The sequence below is a fragment of the Palaemon carinicauda genome, chromosome 43 (assembly GCF_036898095.1).
Source record: "Palaemon carinicauda isolate YSFRI2023 chromosome 43, ASM3689809v2, whole genome shotgun sequence".
In the NCBI taxonomy this organism is placed as follows: domain Eukaryota; kingdom Metazoa; phylum Arthropoda; class Malacostraca; order Decapoda; family Palaemonidae; genus Palaemon; species Palaemon carinicauda.
The window spans coordinates 31813880-31835053 of record NC_090767.1 but is presented as its reverse complement, the minus strand read 5'-3'; the positions used below and the strand labels follow the sequence as shown (position 1 = coordinate 31835053).

Here is a 21174-nt window from a genome sequence, read left to right as displayed (position 1 = left end):
TCCTGACCACACTGTGTGGATGGCATCATTTATCTGTAATACCTTACAAAATAATAATTCTTGGTGGATAAAGCATTACAGTGTGATACAATCATATCTATTTTCCCTGAGTGAACCAAGCAGACTCCTTTATTGACAGTCAAAGCTCTTGCACGATCGTTACAGTACACAAGCTTTTTTAAAATCCTCCATAATCGCTGGCAACTGTTTCATGTGCGGCATGAATATCTGAGATTCTTGTACAACCATTTAAGAACTTCTTCATCTTCTTAACATAGAGGCGGGTTTACATGGTCGGACGGTTCGTCGAACCAGGTTGTCAAGCTTGCTTGTCAAATGATTCGAATAGGTGGGGTCAGTCATAAATGCGTAAAGTTTGTGGACAATGAAGCACCAGTTACAAAAGCTAGGCGACCCATTCTCGTGTGCGTTGATGCATTCTTGAGTGGAGTGCCAGCGCCTGCTGACTCCACAGACTGCTGTACTCCACAGGCACTCTTGTGGCAGCCAAAACATTAGCAGGTGAAACAGCGTAGTGGCTCAACTTCCAGGGAATTTTCCCTTGAGTCCATGGATGAAGGTGACTATAATTCTACTGGTGGCCTGCTTGTGGCTGCCCAAATGACGTTCTACATGATGAACGTTGCTGCAATCAGTGGGTTGGGAAGTTACAAACAACTGCCTTCCTTAACTTCTTCGCTGGATCCAGATAGGTCAATGAAGCCTCCTTCTAGAGGCTGATGGGACGGTCATGGTCTTCTGGGGTGATGATCAGATCACCCTTAAGGTGGGTTCTGACTCTGATCTTGATGCTTGGGTTGGATGTTGCAATGGCAGTTACGGCTGTATAAAAGGGTACGCTTTCCACAGCTGTTAGCTTGAATTTTGGAAGCTGCTTTGGGTCTGGATCAGTTTTAACAGCTAAAGTGAGAGTAGAAGTTGCATCCTAAAGGAGTTGAGTCAGTCATCTGGTACAGTTGCAATCAGGCAAATGCGATTCTGCACGAGCAGGGGCCTGAGTATTAGTGGCCAGATCAATATCCATGTCAAGACTTGGGGTGCTTATACATGGTGAGCCAGCTGAAGCAGAGTCCCAGGCTGGGGCGTTGGCGGGTGATGTGGTGATTCTTTTTCTCTTTTTCTTATTCCTTGCAGTAGGAGACTCCACAGGAGAGGGAGAGGAGAAAGTAGTGGTGGTGGTAGCTCTGGGAGTGCCCTTATGAGGACGAGGAAAGGTGTAGGGAAGAGTCCTCTTAGTAGTCTTCTTGTCAAGTTCTAAAATCATATAGTCTGCCAGGAGGATTCCAATCAGGGATGGCTGTGGGAGTGGATTTCAGTGGAAGGGTTTCCTTATATAATGGAGTCTCCCTGTTTCTTCCAGTCATGCTGCGGGACATGGGATCATGGTACAGACTGCACAAGTCACATTTGCACAGTACATTATGATTGAAAAAATCATAGCTTTACTGCTTAGCTAGTCCAGGTTTTCCAGCCAAGGAAAAGGCATAGAAAACAGTGTCTTTACGGTGTTTGAGGTATGCTATGCATCTCTTGCAAATTTTGCAATAGGCTTGACAGTGGAATTTGTCCAAGACATAGCAGAAATGCCAGACGAAAGTTTTGTCGTAGTTACTTATCTGTAGGTCAACTCCTGACTGAGGGGCTAAGAATTACAGCCCACCAGCAGAAAGCAGGACTACATGCTGGAGTCCCCTGTGCCGGGTAAGCCTGGGAAGGAACTAGGTGTCCCTTGTGATGGGTAAACGTGTTCTTGAGGTGGTAGGGAGATCCTCTCCCAGGATAGTATATGGCTGGCACAAAAGTGGCCATACATCCTTGATCAAGAATCGTGCCCTAGGATTACTAACCGCTGTCGGATATATCTTTAGATAGCAACCCAATTCTATCCTTTGGTTAACAGAAGTCGATTTATTCGCAATGGTGAATTGCTCAGATGTGAAATTTTAGACTAGACTGACTGAAATCGGACGAGTATAGGGTAAGCTTTATCTTTGCTATAATTATGTAAATTTCAAGCTTTTTACCAAAAATACATTTGTTTAAGACTTTTGATTCAGTTTGTAATATATGGGGGTGGATGTAGTTCATTGGGACAGGTGTAAACTTTTTTACTAATTTGTCAACTGTCTTTATGGGAAGTTGTTTATTTTGAACTGAAATACGAGGATAAAAATCTAGTTTTAAAATTTACTGAATATTATGATACATTGTTATCTTATAATGAGTGAAGCTGGTTGGGTAGCAAACACGAGGTTGAGGCTTAGTCTTAGGGAAAGCTAGCTAGGAGTACGGCTGCCCCTGTAGTTAAGTATACGGCTCCTAGGTTAGGTTAGGTGGAGAACCTTATGTCAAGTGGCGTTCTTACGTTTGTTTTCCTTTTAAAATTAGGGTTTTCAGTCATAAGTTTAGAAATTCTACACCCAGTCTGTCCCAACAAACTTAAAATGTTCCTACCAGTCATCGGCTGAATACAATCGGGGCTGTACGTATGATAGTGGCCACCTGTATGTATCATTATGGCTAACTTAGAATACAGCAATGTATGGAGGGTTGCAGGGGGTTGTTAGCCCCCTGATTAGGTAAGTAGGTATGGACATGGCTTGTAGGTTAGGCTAGGGAGAACATTTTAGGTTAGTTGCCGTCCATTTTCAATATTTGCGGGAGGAACTGGCCACTGATATACAAAGGCTACTACAATCGCATGATAATATCAAGTAACAAGATAACAGATTGAAAAAAGAATGTCGGCTCTTAAAATGCTCAAGACTTAATCACTGATGCAACATATTGAAAGTTAAGAATATCAGAAGAAAGAGCATTTGTTTGACAAATCCTTATTCTTAAATTAATTAGAAATTGATAAAAAGAAGAAGTTTTTGTTTAGATATTGAAAATATCATACATTAAAGAGTTATTTACATATAAGTATTATATACTCGCAAGTTCTATCATTTGCAACAGAATCATATAACCTACTAAGTACAACATATCATCTCAGTCTAACTGGTCACCAGAGTTCTAATTTCGGGGCGCTTGTGCTAGATCTGGTGCATTTCTGGTGAATTTAGAACATTTGTTTTATATTTCACGCCATTACAAAATGTAGAAATTTTCCCACTGAAAGTATATAATTTGATAAACTGGCTGCCCTTCAGAGTCTTTTTTACCAACATGACATATCGAAACTATTTCAGCTTTATAATTGTTATATATCGCTAAAAATTATTTAGTATATCGTAAAAGTTCATGTTGTGTGCTTTAAATAATAAAAATGACAACAAGCTCCCTCTAGACATCCGGTGCTTGATAGATTGCCCATCCTTTTGCTGGACATGGGCTCTTACGTTGGCAGCCCGTAGCTAAACAACTGATAACATTATCAAGGCTCTCAAAAGGAAATTGAAGCCTTTTTCAAAGTAAATAAGTAATTAAGTGCATTAAGTAATTATGTAAATTAAGTAAGTACTCAAGAGGCACACATCCGCTACACAATTTCCTTAGGTACTTTGAACTAACTGGCTTTATTCACTGTATTGCACAATGAAATAGCAGATTTTGGATTTGCAGATAATGTCATGCTCTGATATCTGATACTCTAGTGCATATTGCAGTAATATACAGCATGTCATTACTCTGTCACTAGAGTCAAGGTTAACAGTAAAGCAAGTGTTTCCTGTTTTTATTGGGATGACTTGACTATTTGACAACTCTCCCCACACGTAGCCTACATTTCCATAAACAATACATTACTCTAAAACTGTACTGTATAATATGGATACAAATTAAGATTAGCTAAGTATATATATATTTGACAATGACCACTAACCGTTTTCATAAAGAATCCACCACAATCTTGAAGCGTGACGCAATTCTGAAATGTCGCTGTCACCTCTTGCAGTGTCTAGGGAATCATATATCTAAAATTTGTTACTCCATAAATATGAACAATGTCCAGAAGTAAAATGATAAGAGTATGATCTTTCGTTTACAATAGTTATTAATACAGTACCTATGTATGTGTACATGCTAATTGGAAACCAAATAAAGTGAAGGGCACTGTAGTACATTCCAAAATAAGTGCTATATTGGGTATCCTTGTAGAAGGTTCAATGTGATGTAATATTTGTCTTTGTGGAAAGTACCAAGGCACGTCCCGCAAAGTACCAGTCAGAAGTTGGTTTGCCATCATATATATATATATATATATATATATATATATATATATATATATATATATATATATATATATATATATATATATATATATATATATATATATATATATATATATTGTAAGGACAGTGAGACAAGCTACACCAACATCAACTGATAGTTTTTTCAAACATGCGTGGGAATATAATACAGGGTGCGGACGGAAAGGTAGCATGGCGTAGGCGCCAATTCAGCTTGAACTTCCCGCCAAAATATATGTGTTTTCTCACATGTACAAATACACAAATTGTAAGTAAACAGAAACATGTAATGAAGTAATACATATGTCAAATTGTAGCTCTGAGGGAGAGGAATACATATATATAGGAAGCCACGGTGTGGCGAAAGGAGAATTTAAATAAATAGACAAATTGTTGAATTTCTGGACGACGGAGGGAGCGGTATCCTTACAAGTACCCCCCCCCCCCCCCCCAAACATCGGGCAGCGTAGAGGGCTGATGATTAATCTACGTATCTTTTCGGGCGTCGGAGGGTTCCTCTTGTTTTCGAACGGAGGGGCGCGTCGGCGGTCAGTGTAAGGATCTCTTCCTCTCGTCGTCATTTGTTGATTTTTCTTTCATTGGGAGCCTTGTTTTGAGGTGACACTGGATCTGCCAGGTCCGGCGGAGGCAGTGTCGCTCCCTTCGAGAAACGCTGGTTTCACGCGGTCTATTGAGACCCAGTCTTCTTGGTCATGCACATCGAGAAGGAAGGCTTTTGTCGTCTCCTTAATTACTCGGTAGGGGCCTCGATAAGGTCTGGTAGGTGGTTGTCGATGGGCGTCGACACGGACATAAACGTAACCGCAGTCATCCAGGTTCTTTGGTTTGAAATGCTTAGTTCTGTCCTGGTAAGTTTTGAGACATGGCCTGAATTTCCTGGCGATGTCAATAAGATGATCCAGCTGCGTTGTCGTCGGTTGATGTGGGAAAGAATTCGCCAGGAACTGCGAGGGCCTCCCCGTAAACCTTTTCGGCGGGCGAAGGCTCGCCATCTGGGCGAGGGGCGGTGCAAAGGCCGAGAAGTACCCTAGGAAGTCGTGATTTCCAGTCCCTGTCGGTGCAGCTCGCTATCAGGGACGCTTTGAGGGCGCGATGAGTTTGTAAGACCATGCCGTTTGCCGCGGGGTTGTATGCCGTGGTGCTGTGGAGTGTCGTCCCCATCAGGTTTGCCAGAGCGAGCCATATTTCTGAGAGGAAAGCGGGGCCTTTGTCTGTCGTGATGTCGTCAGGAACACCAAATCTGCTCACCCAGCTTGACAAAAGGGCTTCAGCGCATGCTTGAGTCATAGCTTCGGTCATCGGCGATGCCTCCAACCATCTCGTGGAGCGATCGATGATCGTAAGCAGGTAGCGAGCAGATCCGGAAGGCGGCAATGGTCCCACGATGTCGATGTGTATGTGACCGAAACGTCTTTTTGGTTGGGGAAAATCGCCTACCACCGATTCGGTGTGACAGCTGATTTTGCTTGATTGGCAGTTGATGCATGTCTTCGCCCATTCCCGGGCGTCCTTTTTGATTCCTGGCCAGACGAACTTTTCAGACAGAAGGCGAGCGGTGGTGCATCCTGAGGGGTGTGAAAGTCAATGGATGATGTCGAATATTTTTCTTCTGCAGGAGCCCGGTTTCCAGGGACGTGGGCAGACGGTGCTGGTGTCGCAGAGGATAGTTACTCCTGCTGGTCCGAGCGGAATCGCAGTTATCCTGTGCTTCTTGGTCGGTGCACTGTTCGGATGCGAGATTGGCGTAATCGATTCCCAGGTGGATTGCGTCGATTTCAATCATTAAAGTTATGGTCCCTGGTGGGCATTTATATGCCGCCATGCGAATGCGAAGCAAACACGTTACAACTGTACAAGCCAATAGGCAATGTAATCCAGGAAGTCCCATTGCTTTGTAAATTGAATATCTCCCATGATATTCTTCGGTGCCAGTTTAGTATGTGGCCTACCTTTTGAATTTCGACTTCGAAATTCTATCTTTTTTTTTGTATGTGGTCTAACCTAACCTAACCTAACCTTACCTATCCTAACCTAACCTAACCTAACCTTACCTAACCTTACTTAACCTAACCTAACCTAACCTAACAAGCCAGGTAGGCCAATTACTAAACCAAAATAACAAAGGTAGGCCACATACTAAACCGGCACCCAACCTTCATAGCACTTTTGCTTTTCTGGAAAATTTTACAATTCTGAAGTGTTCAAAATATTTCTAGATGACCAAAAAAAGGTCAACATCAAAAGCTAATATTATGAACTTCGCAAAAAATGTTTTATATCCTAATAATTCTAAAAAAAGAAAAAACGTATATCTTTTGTCACTGACATGAATGACTGGAAGCATCTGAAATAGTGTTTATGTTGTTATAAGTTTAGTCAGTTTCTGTCATGATATCATGATAAACTATGAGCTACCAAAGCAAGAGTCTGTCTGCAGCATAAGGCTGAACAATCTAACAAGCTAGTAAGCAATCCATGCTAGAACAAGATAAATTCATAAAAGGTATTCGTCGTCTGGATGAACTTTTTAAGAGGGTGAGTGACAATTTGAATCTTATAATGATTTATTTGTAAGATTTTTAGTTTTCTTTGTAGTTATATGATTTCAACGTTACCGCCTGGCAGCAGCGCATGCCAACGTCAGTTGTCCCCTTTCCATAATGTAAACAAAGCCACCCCATAGGGCGTGAAAAAACTACAGGGTGTTATTTTGTCATCCGTCACTTGTAACCTTAGCTGGACATTAAGAGGTAACGACTGAGATGGTGTTTTTGTTGATCAAACTCGGGAAGGTAAATAAACAGTATTATAAAGACTACATAATTATGAAAGGAGGAAATTCACATATAACCCAAAAAGAAACATTAACAGGTTATGGGCCAGACCAGCAACAGTTAAATAAATTTCGTAAAAGATGGCAAAGTCTTGGAAGAACAACATGTTATTACACTGATGACTACAAGAGTACTATGACGCAGCAAGGTGCACAAAATTTTTCTAATAGTTCAACTTACTTGTCCAAGGTCTGTCTTTTCATTTGCCAGCTCAGCCACCTCGTGCCACGTGGCGCAAACCTTTCGCACTGGCTGCTCACTTCCTTATCCTTTAGTATCACCCTTATGTCTACTGACATCTGTTACTGTGCTCCTCTTGTATAACTAGGCTCTCCCCCAAGTTTACTGCTCATACACTTCTTACTGTATTTGTGAAGAATTCTTCTCACAACAATTTAATATGATGTCTTTTGTGTATTCCTCTGTACAACCATAATCTACCTCTTAGCGTAAGGTTGTTATTATTGCATGTTCGTAAAAATTATTGACTGATTATTATTGGGAAGTGTCGTTTATAAGGTAAATGACAAACGAAATGATGTTACTGCAGTTGTTTTTATTCATGAGACCGAAATTTGCATGTTTTCATATTTTGTAGAAATACGTTCGTTCTTTTTGCATGTTAGGATAAGAGTTAAAAGAACCACATCTAACTCGAGAATGACACTCTTACATTAATTTGTCTGTTTGTGTGTACTACTATGATTTTAGTATGTAATGTTTGAAGTACGGCTAAGCACAAAGAAATGGGTTTACACTACAGTACCGTTCAGAAACCGTAATTAAATTTATATCTTGAATAATGCCCAGCATATGCCCATTCATATCTTGAGTAATGCCTCTTCCCGTTAGAGGACTAGGAGAGTAGCAACGGTGAGTGTAACATCTTGTTCCGCCTGACCAGAGTACCCATTAGGAAAAGATTAGGAAGAGATTAATGGTCAGAAGATGGCCAGGGATATTTGCTCCCACATTGAGATCATCATTTCTTTTTGTGTGTGCGTATGTATGTACACTATATGGTTATGACGGTGATCACATTGAATTTGTCGCACACCACCAACCAGTTAATTGTATTTAAAAATTGTGTTTGAAATTGCACATTATGTGTCTTGAGTTTATTTTTGACATCAATCTTTGGATTTACTAAAAGGTTTTTTGTGTTAATGTGAATCTTATAAGCAGTCTTTCATCTACTGAAACTGTATAACTTGTCTCTCTTTCTCGTATAAAACACGAATGCACGGCGAGAGAGACAGCTTTTGCTCATGAGCCTCAGGGCTCAAACTTGAGCCGATCTGTTATTGGGTTGTCGTGGTGGTGGTTGTGTGTGTGTATAAGATCGTAAGCAGTGATCTACTCTTATTTTTTGGACTTGTCGTAATTTTGTTGAAGTGCCATTGACTTGTAAACCCCCTTGAGTTTGTCTTTGCTTAATCACACATTTATGTTCAACTTTTTGTTATTAAACTAATTAACTGCAAATTAGCAAGTGCATTTTGATATCCTTTATTGATTTATGTTTTAATGTACAGTTGGTAATTAAAAATTGATCTGATACTTATTTAACATCAAGGTGTTCATATTAAGAATTTTGTACAACTTATAGAAAACGAGACAAACTGCGGTCCTCTAAGGTCGGAAAGTCTACCCGTGAGTACTCGCGAGAGAGAGAGAGAGAGAGAGAGAGAGAGAGAGAGAGAGAGAGAGAGAGAGAATTCAAACTTGTGTCTCGTTGTACTTTATTGAAACTTATGATTTGAGTTCTTGTTAATAGTGACAGCTCAGTAAGTGAAAGGACTTAGTGTAGTCCTATTGTTGAGAGTTATATGACTGTGGTGCTTTTGAATATCGGTTACACTAATAATTAAGTTTATTGGAGAGAGAAATCTCTCGTTATTCCTGAGAAGCCGTAAAGGGGATAGTGATAGTTGTTACGAGAAGACATTTGTGGCGGCTTTGAGTCAGTAACAACATTAAGTATACAGTCCACTCTTTATCCATCATATTTTTCACCACACTCCCCATTGTTTGTGAATTAGAGGCTGACATTCAACAATTTTAAGTGGCCTAAACACAGTGACAGATAGGGGTGTCAATTCCATACCACAATAACTAAGACGCCTTGGAAACAAATGAAACACACACATAATGACCTGACTTTATATAATGGCCTGATCACTGCATAGACGACGAGGAGATCACATATAGAACCTAATACTGTTAACACACCTATTGCCATATAAGGTTAAAGAGTCAGTCGGCCTATTTACGTGAATCTGTTTCACTAAACAGTAACCTAAATGCGATTCCAACTTGGTCGCGCGATCTGGGAATCTTCACATTGCGCAGCGCCAAGTGAGAATATTCCAACACGGTGCAGATTCTGAAATGGGTCGCAACACAATCTATCTTGAAGGTTCACTCTCGGGTACAACATACTATCATATTTCTCTGACTCTTTTGTTTTATATTTTATATATGAAATATCTACTTTAATGGTGTTACTGTTATTAAAATATCTTATTTTAATCGTTTATCATTTCTTCTCTCGATAATGGTAGATTGAAATCCACAATCAATTGGAGAGAGACTAAGACCAGTTTTGATATGAAATTATTATTATTTTTATTTTATGATTATAACTACTGATGAATATCTCCAGTTCCATCAACTTTTCCCTTCAAATACAAAGTCGTGTCATTTGAAAGGATAAAGAGAAGGATCATTGCAGATTTTCATATCTATACGATGGAAAAAGAATGACCGCGAGTACCTTAATCTACTATTATTGAGAGAAGAAGTAGTCTGAAGCCAGAAACATTAATTTTGATATATATAAATAAAAAAATATATATGAAATACTACATATATGATGCTTTCGAAATTATATTAATGAAAAAACTCAGAATACATCACATTCTTGTTTCCTTCTCTGTTAGTTGTAAATGTCATTCTGAGTACTCTAGTACTAAACTTTCCTCGGTTACGTTTGCGAGCAAGTCCAAATTCAGAAGGAACACAATTTTCTCATTTTTATGGAGTACAGTTCTACTCCTATTAACACTTCACTGCATCTTCACAACGTTTCAATCTTAAGAATAAGAATAAGCCTACAGTAGTCCTGAAGAAAGGCAACGAAGAGATCCGAAACACGCGTGGACACCTAAAAACAAATGGAGAAAAGCAAATGTATTCCTACTGTTTTCCTGAAAAAATATCTGCATGAGGATCTGTCCGAGGAGAAGTTGTCTTCGTTTTCTGAATGCCGCTAAGATGTTGTCTATTCATATATATATATATATATATATATATATATATAGATATAGATATAGATATAGATATAGATATAGATATAGATATAGATATAGATATAGATATAGATATATATATATATATATATATATATATATATATATATATATATATATATCATGCTAAGTATCCCAGTATTGATGGTGAGGTGAAAAGAAAAGCCAGGAATGACTGGAGAGAATATTTAGACAGTAAAGCAAATCAGGCTGACAAAGCTATGAATTCAAGAAGTGGCTGTATGGTGTAAGAATTGCTCATAGAATTATTAATGAAATCTCGACTGGGGCAAAGAAGAAGAAGCTTATATCCATCAAAAAGAGAGACAGCTCTGTTATAGCAACAGAAGATGAAGAAAGACAACGTTGGATGGAACACTTTAGTGAGGTTATGAATAGGAGATAGAAAGGGATTATTTTGATTGATATACTGGAAGCTGATGAAGACCTTGATGTTCCCATGAATGAATTAGGTGTGTTTGAAGTCAAAGCTATCATCAAAAACCTAAAGAGATGGAAAGCCCCTGGATACAATGGAATGGAAGAACTGCCGAGATGATATTGACCAAAATGAAGTGACTCCCAGGCTACTTACAAGATTATTTTGTAGAATGTGGCATGAAGAGGCAAAACCTGATGAATGGGAGTAAGGAGTGTTGGTAAAAATAGCTAAAAAGGTAGATCTGACTGATTGCAATAATTACAGAGGCATCACACTTAAGTCAGTTATTATGAAAATATATAGTGTGCTTATTTTAAAGAAACTGGGGAGAACTAATGATGAAAAGCTGGGAGATGAACAAGCAGGAATTAGAAAAGGTATAAAAGTTGTACTGACCAAATTTTCATTTTGAGACATCTACAGCAATATGTAAAATATAGCAATCCTCTTTTGATGGCCTTTGTGAACTATGAAAAAGCATTTGATAGTGTGCACAGTCCAATTCTGTGGAGAGTCCTGCATTGTTATGGAATTCCTCTTAAATATGTAAATTTGATTAAGTCTGTTTGCAATTGATTAATTCATTAATTTAAAGTTTTCAGGGCATCCTGACATCTAAGGTCATTGATGCCGATAACATTAATTCTATATAAAAAATAGAAGAATATTCAATTAAAACCATATAAGTTGAATGTCATTATAGAAGTTAAATAGTTTTCAGAAGACCTGCTTCTGGAATAAATCTAAAAATGCTGCTCACATAGGACACATCATGTCCAAGAATCTTGGCAAGGTTGAACCTGCCATCCTTACCACGAGCCTCAAACAGGTATCTATTTCTTAAGTTATTATAATTGGGGCATTCGGTCAAGAAATGCCTCACTGTTGAAGATACTAAACAGTCATCGCAATACGATTGGTGTTGGCCCTTCAGCAGAAACTGCAAGAGGCGGCGTAGTGGCTCGGTTAATACGAATACTAAATTCGATGGGTCTGACCATATTATCGTTAATTTCTTGCGCCCTTTGTTGCAGACCCCCTGCCATGTTGCAAAGCTCTTGCAGGTTGTGCAAGGTAAGGCCACGTTCTTCAGCTTCGTAGTCGGCTGCCTCTTCTTCTTCCTCACTTGCTGATCTTGTCATTTCGACAAAGTCCTCATTGGTTAGGGGCTCCGAGTGGCACTCGATCTGTGAGTTGACGTCATCTATCGTCATGTCAGAGGAACCTTTTTTGGCAACTAACCACGCCAGCCTCACAGCCTTATCTACGGCAGAGTGGTGAACTTCTTCTGCCGTAAATCCCTCATAGTCAAGAACAATGTTTGGCCACAATTTTCTCCAACTTACATTCAATGTTTGCTGTTTCATCTCATTAAGAGCTTTCTGAATGTTGGCCAGGCACATTACAATGTTATATTCCCGCCAATATCTCTTGAGGCTGAAGTCCTCGTCACCTTCGTTGATGGAGGAGATGAGGCCCTCCATCGTGGACCTCGTGTAGAGATCCTTGAAGGCCCGAATGACCCCCTGATCCATTGGTTGTATGAGGGAAGTGGTGTTGGGGGGCAGGAACTCCACTTTGACCCCGTCATAATGCAGATCCGTTGCATGTCCTCCTCCACAGTCCATCAAGAGGAGGACCTTAAAGGGCAGCCCATTCTCCGCGAAGGTACAGCTTCACCTGTGGGATAAAGCAGTTCACGAAGCAGTTGAGTGTGAGGGCTTTGGTCATCCATGCCTTTTTATTGCTCATCCAGTAGACGGGCAGCAAGGCTTTGATTTTGTTTTTCAAAACCCAAGGATTCATGGACTTGTAATTTAAGGCGGATTTGAGCATGAAGCCCGCGGCATTCCTGCACATGAGGAGAATAACCAATCTTTGTGGGCCTTGAACCCTGGCTCCTTTACTTTGTCCTTGTAAAGGAACGTCCGGTATGGCATACTCTTCCAGAAGAGGCCAGTCTCATCCATATTGAACACCTGCTCCGTGAGAAAGCCACCGTCTTTAATTAATTTCGGGAACTTCTCCTTAACGTAACGAAGAACTGCCTCTTGGTCTGCCGAGGCGGCCTCCCCATACAAAGGAAGGCTGTGAAGGCCAAACCTCCTCTTGAATTTCTCGAACCAGCTCTTTGCTGGCAACAAAACCACGTTTTTTCTCGTGGGGCAAGATCATCTTCTTCGTCGTTATCATCACCTTCGTCGTCTTCGTTTGATTTTCCTTCAGGAACTAGGCTATCATACAATGTTTTGGCTTTTTCCCGACATTCCTATATCCACACTGATAACGCATTCTCCATTTGCACAATCGTCATATTACGAGGAGTCACAACGCGGTTAGTGTCCTTGGAGAACGTTATTGAGGCAGTTTTACGTATTTTCATTTCATCTTTTTTTATGTAGTGAACCGTTTATTCTTTCACTCCGTAAATGCGGGCAACAGACATATAGCTTCTGCATGCCTTAAGCATGTCCAGTAATTTCACTTTCTCCTTCACCGTCATAATTTTTCCCTTCTTCTTGGGTTCACTAGAGCATGTAGAGGGTAGAGGACGTTTAGGAGCCATTTTCAAGGGTGTCACAAGCACTATTTTACACTAAAGAAGCACAAGAAAACAGCAAAAAGTTCCACGCGGCAAGACTAAGCAGCACAAGCGAAGCGAGAGAGAACAATGAATGCGGTCTCCCTTTGCGGGGCACACGGCAGGGAGAGATGCTGGGTAAAGTGTCTCGGCGGTTCAGCCAATCAGCTTGCAAGATTCTGGAGCCAGGATGGCCAGCGAATCAGTTTGGTAGATTTTGAGTTGCGAGCCATCTCCGTATTGATACCTGATGTTCTACTGTACTCTCCCTGCCTTCTGCTAGCGCCCGCATAACATTTGCACAATTTCTTATAATTTCGCCTTCCTGTTCAATATTAATGAGGGAGGGATTTCTGGTATATGCCATTGTGCACATCGGTGAAGCTATAGGAGTTCACTGTGAGGTGATGCATAAGTATCATCAAGGGAACCAGGCCCACACTGGAACCGAAATGAGTTTTAGTGGTAGAGAAAGTAGTGATAGCAGCAAGTCCCAGTGAATGGGAGAGACTGGGAGAGGAGGGAAGGATCTTTAGTAGAAAAGAAAAGGAGCAGTTCTAAGCACAGCTGCTTATCCTTGCTCTAGGGGGGGGGGATACTAGGGGAGAAAGGAGGGATTGAAAAATGTTGGAGGGAGTCTGAACAAAGGAGCAGACTTTAGCTATAAGCTGGAAGATCAAGGGGACCAGCTTTTCAAGGACCAAGGCTTCTGCTTGCGAGATAAGCGTGGTGGTTGAAGGGGAATGGGGAAACCGTGACCAGGATCCAGATCGGTGACTGGGGTTGAAGCTGTGGCAGGAGCAGGAGCGGTGACTGGATTAGGATTGGTAGGTGGCCGACAGGGTGGTCTGGAGCGAGGAGCCCTTTGGGGCTTTGGTGGCTGTGGCTGTTGCTGCTGTGGAAGGAGGGATGATCTGCAGTACTTCTAATCTCCTGAGCTGCTCTGGACATTTCCAGTTCCAGACATGGTGGGATCCAGAACAGTTGGGGCACTTTGGATGGGTTTCTAATGCATTCTTGTGTACATCAATACAATCTTGAGTGGGGTGCAGGTGGCTGGAGACTCCACACACCGTTGGACTCTTCAGGCAGTGTTGTGGTGGCTGAAACGTTGGCAGTTGAAACACCGTAGTGGCTCAACTTCCATGTCGGCTATGGGGAACTTTCCCCGGAGTCCAAGGTCTAGTGTCTGGAATCTTGCCGATGAAGGTAATGATGACTCTCCTGGTAGGCTGCTTGCGGCTGCCCAAACGACACTCTACATGGTGGAAGTTGCTGCAATCAGTGATGAAAGACAGCATCATGTCGGCGGGGAAAGTTACAGGCAACTGACTTCCATATCTTCTTAGCTGGGTCAAGGTAGGTCAATGAGGCCTCCCTCTGGAGGCAGATGGCACAGTTGTGGTCTTCTGGGGTGATGATTAGGTTCACCTTAAGGTGGGTCCTGGCTTTGATCCTGATACTTAGATTTGCTGTAGCAATGGCAGTCACAGCTGCGTAGGAGGGTGCCCCTTCCACAGCTGGTAGTTTGAATTTAGGTAGGGGCTTTGGATTCATTACAGTGGGTCTTGGCTCTGGGTCTGGTTCAAAAGTTGGAGTTGGAGTGGAAGGTGTTTTATCAAGGAATAGAACCGTCACTGGATCTTCCTGCCGAAGTCTTTCGATCAGGGTCTCAGCCATTTGTTTCACGGCGAGGTGCACGTTATTCAGTGATGGTTTGGAAGTGGCAGCAGAAGGGTTGGTGTCCATGGCTGATGTATCAGCGCTTTGTGCAGGAGCACTGGTCAGTGGTGCGGCAGCAAAGGAAGGTGTGAAACTAGCAGGTGGGTCTTTAGCTTTCTTTTTGGTTGCTGGTGTTACTACAGGCACAGGGGATTAGGCTTGTATAGGAGTTCTGGTTACAGCAGGAGATGCAGCAGTGGTCTTCGAAGTGTTGCCCTTTGAACAGGTGGTTCGGGCAGTTGGACGAGGTTTACATGTGATCTTTGAAAGGTCAAAGGATCCATGCTTCACAAAGTGACTGCGTCCATTTTCTAAAGCAAACTTGCAGTCTCTGCAGTTGCATTTGACTTGGTGATTGAAGAAAAATTCATCCTGGACAGTTTTGCTCTTGATTTTTACAACAACAAGAGTGAATATGTTGACTCTGTGCCATTCATAATCCCTGCAGAATTGCCATCTGCAGTTCTCTGAATACTTCTTGCAGTGTCTGTTCTCATTGTATAAGTGAGTCCATGTCCAGACACCTAAATAGAAGAAAGACATGGCAGGCACAGACGGGAGACTGGTGTCTCCTGTGCCGGGTAAGCTGGGTGGGGTAACTTGGTGTCCAATGTGCCTTGCTACGGGCCAACGCAAGAGCCCGTGCCCAGCACAAGGCTGGTAAATCTAACAAGCAAGCAAGCAAGTTCAATGTGCCAGCAGGCACAGATGGGAGACTGGTATCCCCTGTGCCTGGTAATCTGGGAGGGGTAACCTGGTGTCCCCTGTGCCGGGTAAGCAGGTACTTGCACTGGCAGAGAGAGATCCTCTCAGTCTGGGAACTGAGCTGAGATTGCCTTGCCTTATGCAAGGCACGGGCTCTTGCTTGTAAGACTCTTCTATGCTTGCTTGTTAGATTATTCAGCCTTGTGCTACTATGGGTGGAGAGGGGGTTATGCATATAGGCTATGGGCAGTCTCAAGGGCGTTGTCCTTCAGCTAAGGTATTATTACTGTCTCTTGCCTCTGCAACTCATGAATCGCCTTTGAACCTTAAGGACAGGGATGAAGTTGCATAGGCCCATGCTCTTGAGAGAGAGAGAGAGAGAGAGAGAGAGAGAGAGAGAGAGAGAGAGAGAGAGAGAGAGATGCTTCTAATTCTCGGTTCTTGATCATCCACATTTTTTTTAGTGCGAAGATTTTCCCTGATTGCACATCAACCTTTCAAGTTGAAATAGCTGTATATATATATATATATATATATATATATATATATATATATATATATATATATATATATATATATATATATATTCAATATAAAATAAACATATATAGAAATTGCTAGCTACTATGACCATTTAAAATCAAATTTAATGAAAAATAAAAAATATATTACATTCCTGTTTCTTTCTCATGTATTTAAATATATCAAAGCAATTAGTTTTTCTCAATACGTATTATGTTTCCTAAGTAATCATTCTCTCGTTTTATCTTCTTTTTGAGGAGTACAGGATAATTCCTGTTCCTTATTACATACCTTATAGACATTCAACGTGTATCAGAAATTATGCGGTTCCATTTCCCTCTGATAGTTTAGAATATTTATGTTTTTTTTTTCTATTTTTAATTGGTATTGCTTACATTTGTTCTGATTACAGCAATTATTGCAATAATTAATATTGAATTCCTACCATTTTCCGCGTATAGCAAATTTTCAGTTATTAGGATCTTAAAAAGTTTTAAAACTACCATTGCCGAAAATGTACCATAATCAAATTTTGGTTTCTCAAGAGAATAAAGAGAAAATATTAAAGTGTTTGCCTAACTTTCGCATGGCGACAGATTGATCCCAGCCCTGGTCCGTGAGTTTAAGCTGTTTACTGGGGAGGCCACTGCTATGGTAGGAAACCGCAGTGGTTTGTTGCGCTGGCCCGGCTGATGTTCTGGTGAGTATCTATTCAGCTGCAACTGAAACCAGACACCTCTTGATATCTATTAGCTCTATCTAATTATAAAAAAAAATATATATAATATTTTGAGCTACTTCTCTCCTTGTGAATCTTAAAATTCTGATGTTGTTTAGTCACTCCCATAAATTGTTTCTGCTCATAATATGGTACCTTTGAAGGACTTTAATTTCGTTAACACTATACCCTTTACACAATATGTTCATCCTTTTTATATATATATATTTTTAAAGAAATTTTACTTGAGAAAATACTAAATCTAGTTAGAGATCTCTTGTTTGACGATACACTCGGGCACACTATTCCATCTTATTTCTCTTCCGCTTGTTATTCTCAATTGGTGTCGCAAGAATTTCCTGTGTGTGTACTATACTATTGATGACTGCAACTGTTCACTACATGTATGAACAGCTGCTCTGAAAACGTCCTGAACATCAAACAGTTAGTGGCACTCCACCCAGTCGCCAACGCTATCTCAGGGTCTCGCACTATTTATTGCCACATATTCTTTCTTGCAAGTCGCATATTGCAGCTTGTTCTCATCAAACCCACCTAACTATGTCGAAGAAAAGATTCTCAGCTTTTTCATGAAGCCATCAGCTTTAAGAGACTCCATGTAACTGTTTGTTAAAATTGACCCTTAGGATCCACGTAACCATCTTCCTGTAGCGCAGATTCTTAGTGGTGTAAAATCTCCTATAGGATGTTTAAGAATAATATAAATAGGAAGGATGATCAACACACAAATTAGGTGTTTGAATGCCTTTCAAAATCTTTGGTAAAATGATCTTTGCAGCCACCAAAAGGGCTTCAGCTAAATGAATCCACTTTGTTGGAGGTTCCTTCCCTCCCTGATCCTGTATGTTTAGTAGGAAGTGGTATAACACCTGCTTTTTTTAGATTTTTTGCGGTTAGATAAAAAAATCTTTTATAAGTTCTAATCTTTTCTTTCTGTTTACTTCCTTCATTTCCTTTATTCCTTTCCATGTTTCATCATTCATCCAGGGTTTTCCTGTATCTTTTATTCAGTAATTCATTTATTTGTGCACTTTTATAATATATTCCCTTAAGCTAGTTGCCTAACCTTCACGTCTCGTCATTCAGGAAATAAAGAAAACTACAAAAGCCTACAATAAGATAATTTTACTGAGGAGATTTTATATTTAGATTGAATCTGAGTAGACTCATTATTATTCCAGGAATTTCTCCCTAAAAACAGAATTAATCGAAGGGGATAGGAGCGCTATATAAATACAGTGGCAGAGACTTATAAAACTCCAAATTGGCTAATTAATTTTTTCCTTACTAGAGTCATCTCACCCTCAAGAACTATTTTAGGGATCCCAGTGAAATACTGAACAGGAATTCACCTTAATCAAGAGAATTTTAATGAAAGCGATGGATGGGAACAGGAATGTATCACGAGGAAATCATGATACAAATCTTCACCTTCAAAACAAAAGAAAAAAGTCTTTTGCTGTAAATTCAATTACTTTCTTCACTATCTCGGGTATATCTGCCCCGTACTAAGGGGATTATATTACCAACACAGAAACATTAAATGAAAGGAGGTTTGAATGTTGAGAATTCAATCTATAATTTATCAGATGTTCGTTTATCAAAGTCACCCAATGAAGACCAAAGCTAGAACCGGGCGACTTGACTAATCATGAGGACCAGGAGTTAATTTAGATTACGGATGATGGGGCCTCTGCATTCTTTCTTGTAATGGCCAAATCGTTGGCATATATAACACAGAAGGGGCTTAGGAGTATATTCTTCGATGGGGAAAGTTCCCCAGACTCCTAAGTCCAGTTTGGAGGGAGCTGGACCGAGGGAAGGTGGCAATGAGGCGTCGAACTGGAACGTTGTCTTTGCTCGTGCAGCAAACAGCACAGTCAATGTTGCTGCACGATGTTGCAATGGTGATAGACATCGTCACAGGATACCTGGTGATGACAGCTTTCTTCCTGATAAAAGCAGGATCCAGCAGCGTTAAAGTTGGGTCTTCCTGGAGGAATCTGGCTGTCTCAACGTCCTTGGGGTAGATGATGAGATTACCTTTCCTGTTGGGTCTTGCAGTGAGTTGCATGCCTGGCTTAGCAGCCATGGCAGCAACAGAGGCATAGGAGAGTTCGTTGTCAATATGTGAGAGCTGAAACTTTGACAGAGGCTTCCTATAACTGTGTAACTGGGATGTTCTCTCTGCAATAGCAGTGGCTTCTTGCAGGAGTGTCGTAAGGCAATCTGTGCAGTTGCACTCTGAAGGTTAGAACCCCGTGATACCTGACGGTAATTCTCTTGTAATATCAATCGCAGAAATATTATAGAGTAGGAAGTTGCCGGAGGGAACTTCCATCAGGACAACATGGCCGCCATCTCACCCTAAAATAGATTTTTCCTAAGTCAAAATCCGTTTTTGAATAGAGAATTGTACATAGTTCAGTGACCAGCAGTGTTCCAAGTCGCGGAGTGGTGTGGTGTCTCTTACTAAACCAACCGATTAATTCAAATAAAAACATTTCCAGTTATAGAAAAAAATATTTATTTACTTAAAAACAATTCGACAAAAGAATAAAATTAATAATCTAAGTATTTATTGTCTCATTACCTTTATATAACATAAGCATATTGCTTTCAGATTTAAAGTCTGCAGTTTATTGTAATATTCCGTCAAAAAAAAAAAAATCTTTACTAATCGTGTTCGCTTAGAGCCTTAGACTCTGTGTCGACAACATCTCGTGGATTATGTGCATCGTAACCTCCCGAAATTTTCACTGTGATTCCCGTAGAATTCAACCACAATGTCCGTTTTTCATTTAGGAAAAAGGGCATGGAATTACTATCCTTCAAAAAACAAACACTGTGAAGACTACTTTAATGGCCAAGCTTGTGACTGTGATAGCTGTGTGGCTTACCAGCAGCGCCGAGCTTACATCTTTAACACCATGGCAGAGTATAACTATGTTGTAGACCCAGAAGTTTATAATCACCACGTTTCCTGCAACTGTGAGGGTTGCAAAGATGCCTCTGACAAACTTGTCCAGTATGATAAATTCGCTGCTGCCACTAATGAAAGCAAGAAAAGAAAGAAGACTTCTACATCTTCAACAGCTCCAAATTCAGCCCCACCATCGCCATCAGTGACTCCAAGGACTGAGAGCACAGACTCGTCCTTGTCTGTCCCTACAACTCCTCAGCAATCAGGTGCAACTGCAGTCATCCCTTCTACCAACGAGCCTGAGTCCTCCAACGCCATGGAGACCGAACAAGGGGCCCACTCCATGGACTGCAACTGCACAGATTGCCTCCAAACACTCCTGCAAGAAGCCACTGCCATTCAAGAAAACATTCCAGCTACGCAGCCAAAGAAGCCTCTGCCTAAGTTTCGACTTGCACAGGCAAACCACGAGCTCTCTTATGCCTCTGTTGCTGCCATGGCTGCCAAGCCTGGCATGAAACTCACTGCTAGACCTAACAGGAAAGGTGATCTTATCATCTATCCCAAGGACATTGAGACAGCCAGATTCCTTCAGGAAGACTCCACCTTAACACTGCTGGATCCTGCTTTTATCAGGAAGAAGGCAGTCATTACTAGGTATCCTGTGACGATGCCTATCTCCATTGTAACCTCATGCAGCAATATTGACTGTGCTGTTCGCTGCACAAGCAAGGATGACGTTCCTGTTCAACGCCTAATAGCCACCTTTATAGGTTCAGTTCCTTCCAAACTGAACTTAGGAGTCTGGGGTACTTTCCCCATCGAGGAATACACACCTGAGCCCCTTCGATGTTACAGATGCCAACGCTTTGGACATCATAAAGAAGAATGCAGAGGCCCCATTATTTGCGGTATCTGCAGCCAGCGACATAGCACAGAAGTGTGCATAAAGGCCCATAAAGAAGGGCGACAAACCACATCCAAGTGCCCCAATTGTTCCAAGCCACACCATGCTTGGAATAAGCGCTGCCCAGAGCGACTCAAGAGGATAGCAGCTATGAAGAATACATCCTCTTCAAACCAAAACAAACCAGCTCCATCCCAGCCACCTAAAGAACAGAGAACTCCTCGCCAGAGAAGACCAACTCAGCCAACTCCTG

General features: G+C 41.0%; 3 protein-coding genes across 3 annotated transcripts in view; all 3 read right to left on the bottom strand.

The window, feature by feature from the left end:
* LOC137633786 (uncharacterized) overlaps positions 1-21174 on the bottom strand; it is a 521664-nt gene that overhangs the window by 295410 nt on the left and 205080 nt on the right. The window lies entirely within an intron of this gene.
* Positions 12640-13770, bottom strand: LOC137633784 (tigger transposable element-derived protein 1-like). The gene is made up of 2 exons (XM_068366028.1): positions 13668-13770; positions 12640-12956 (listed from the first exon to the last, which is right to left on the bottom strand). The coding sequence occupies exons 1-2, from the start codon at positions 13768-13770 to the stop codon at positions 12640-12642; spliced, it is 420 nt and encodes a 139-aa protein (XP_068222129.1).
* LOC137633783 (uncharacterized) lies at positions 14080-15496 on the bottom strand. Its single transcript, XM_068366027.1, has 3 exons — positions 15448-15496; positions 14835-15262; positions 14080-14298 (listed from the first exon to the last, which is right to left on the bottom strand). Exons 1-3 carry the CDS (start codon positions 15494-15496, stop codon positions 14080-14082), a joined length of 696 nt encoding a protein of 231 aa, XP_068222128.1.

Excerpts from the sequence above, each read along its gene's own strand:
- LOC137633784 (XM_068366028.1), bottom strand. The coding sequence starts at position 13,770 with ATGGCATATACCAGAAATCCCTCCCTCATTAATATTGAACAGGAAGGC. Across the intron at positions 12,957-13,667 it reads GCTAGCAGAAGGCAGGGAGA|CAAAGAGCTGGTTCGAGAAA; the intron begins GTACAGTAGAAC and ends TTTTGTTGCCAG.
- LOC137633783 (XM_068366027.1), bottom strand. The coding sequence starts at position 15,496 with ATGAATTTTTCTTCAATCACCAAGTCAAATGCAACTGCAGAGACTGCA. Across the intron at positions 15,263-15,447 it reads TGCAACTGCAGAGACTGCAA|TAACACCAGCAACCAAAAAG; the intron begins GTTTGCTTTAGA and ends CTGTGCCTGTAG. Across the intron at positions 14,299-14,834 it reads AAGCCAGGACCCACCTTAAG|CAGCAACAGCCACAGCCACC; the intron begins GTGAACCTAATC and ends CTCCTTCCACAG.